This window comes from Phalaenopsis equestris, unplaced genomic scaffold (genome assembly GCF_001263595.1).
Source record: "Phalaenopsis equestris unplaced genomic scaffold, ASM126359v1 Scaffold000250, whole genome shotgun sequence".
In the NCBI taxonomy this organism is placed as follows: domain Eukaryota; kingdom Viridiplantae; phylum Streptophyta; class Magnoliopsida; order Asparagales; family Orchidaceae; genus Phalaenopsis; species Phalaenopsis equestris.
This window is the reverse complement of record NW_018164692.1, coordinates 891,079-892,931: the sequence shown is the minus strand read 5'-3', so window position 1 is coordinate 892,931 and position 1,853 is coordinate 891,079. Positions and strand designations below refer to the sequence as shown.

The window sequence follows — 1,853 nt, the reverse complement described above, 5'->3', positions numbered from 1 at the left end:
CGAACTTTGAGCTTGGCTTGTTAGCTCGTCGAGCTTAGTACACAAGCCACTTATCGAGTCGAGCTCGAGCCAACTCACTAGTCGGCTTGACTCACTTATACTCATAATTAAGACCTCAGGGCACGATCTCACAAACAGTTAAAGGTAATCATAAGCTTGTGCATGCTCCCCACACTTACACCTTGGTGAGCTAATAAATATTCCACCAAGCTAATGAAAATTTTTATTTATTGTATGAGTAATTAATTAATGTACCATAAAGCTACAACATGCATGTATAGTGATATCTGAAGCAACTTTAACCTTTTCTCACCTTTTTCTATCACTTGCTTTTTAAGCAACTTAGAAAAGTGCTTTTTATGATCAATTGATCAGATAACTGTGCCAGATGAAAGGTCTCATTCAATAAAAGCATTTCCTTATTGATTCTTATACATTTTACATATTCAACAATTAAAATTTGATATTTACATTTACCACACTTAGCTTTAAGCATTAAACAATAGTGATAATTTTGTTATGATGTCAAAAATCAAAGTTTAATGTATGTAAATATGAAATTTTAGATGTAAGATATGTAAATATATATGATATGTATGTAAATGCACTTAAAACAATGTCAAGAAACACATCTAATTCTAACTTAGATAAAAAAAGTGAATCAATTAAAGTGACAAAAACACATATTATAAATAATACATAAAAATCATAGGAATAAGAGTTCAATATTAAGTCACCATCATGATACATATTATAAATCATAAAAATAAATAAAATGTGCAATTATAATGACTTCCAGACTCCAATCCCAAGCTTGCAGCATTATTAGCTCCTGCCTCATCATTTCTGTCCACCATTCTTGTTGCAGTAGTTGCAGTTGTGCTGACACTGCCACCATGTAAAGGAAGCATGGCTCCATGATCATGACCTCCACCATCACCAAACCCATAACAGAGGCTTTCCAGCAATCTAGGGTTAGGGTTAGGGTTATGATTCAGTGTGAGGTCAGTGGGTCCGCTCAAGCTGGTCATTTTTGTGGTATTTTGTATGAGGAAATTCAGTTGAGGTTCTGGAGGAAGTGAATTCATGGATGAAGAGGATGAAGATTTCTTCTTCTTCTTACTGCTTCCACCAACTGTTATGTTTCTTAGGGTTCCTCCCTTTGTCCAGTATCTTCTGCAAGTCTTGCAGAAGTATCTGGGCTGAGAGAGGCTGTTGTTGTTGTAGTAGCAGAATTTGGTGTTTGTGGAATCACATCTAGGGCATCTCAGGGCTTGATTTTGTTGATCTTTTTGCTTCTTTTCATCCTGTTGTTCTTGCAGCAGAGAAGGTTTTGATGAATTGGCTGCCATTAGTGCCTGAGAGAAATACGTTGAGAAATTTATTATTTGCTTGAAGCTTGAAGGAGAGGAGAGATCAAAAGAAAAAAAAAAAAACACCATGATTTTTGTTTTTTCTTTATTAATATTTTTTTTTATGTGTATTAAAGTTCATGTGAAGACATCAAAACATGAAATTTTATTACCTGGTGATACCCATTAGATAGCTCCATCCATTGGAGGAGGTAGAGAGAGAGAGAGAGAGAGAGAGAGAGAGGGAGGGGGGTGAGGGAGAGAGAGAGAGGAGCCGAATGACTCAAAGGGAGATCTCTTTCTGTTGAATGAGTTGAGGGCTATATATATAATTAATTATAATAGAATTTTGGAACCATTATGGGTGTATTATTAATTTTGTAAGAAAAATTGCAAAATATTACTAGAATTTTATTATTAAATAAGAATATTTTCTTAAAGTATAGTTAGAAGTTATTTAAGTGTCATCATCATTTAAATAAATTATCTATATATTACTCA

At 34.0% G+C, this 1,853-nt stretch overlaps 1 protein-coding gene across 1 annotated transcript; it reads right to left on the bottom strand.

Annotated features, from left to right (window-relative positions):
• Positions 1 to 740: 740 nt before the first annotated feature.
• On the bottom strand, positions 741 to 1,650 carry LOC110024181 (dof zinc finger protein DOF3.1-like). Its single transcript, XM_020723990.1, has 2 exons — positions 1,526 to 1,650; positions 741 to 1,358 (listed from the first exon to the last, which is right to left on the bottom strand). Exons 1-2 carry the CDS (start codon positions 1,550 to 1,552, stop codon positions 759 to 761), a joined length of 627 nt encoding a protein of 208 aa, XP_020579649.1. The 5' UTR covers positions 1,553 to 1,650; the 3' UTR covers positions 741 to 758.
• Positions 1,651 to 1,853: the final 203 nt, after the last annotated feature.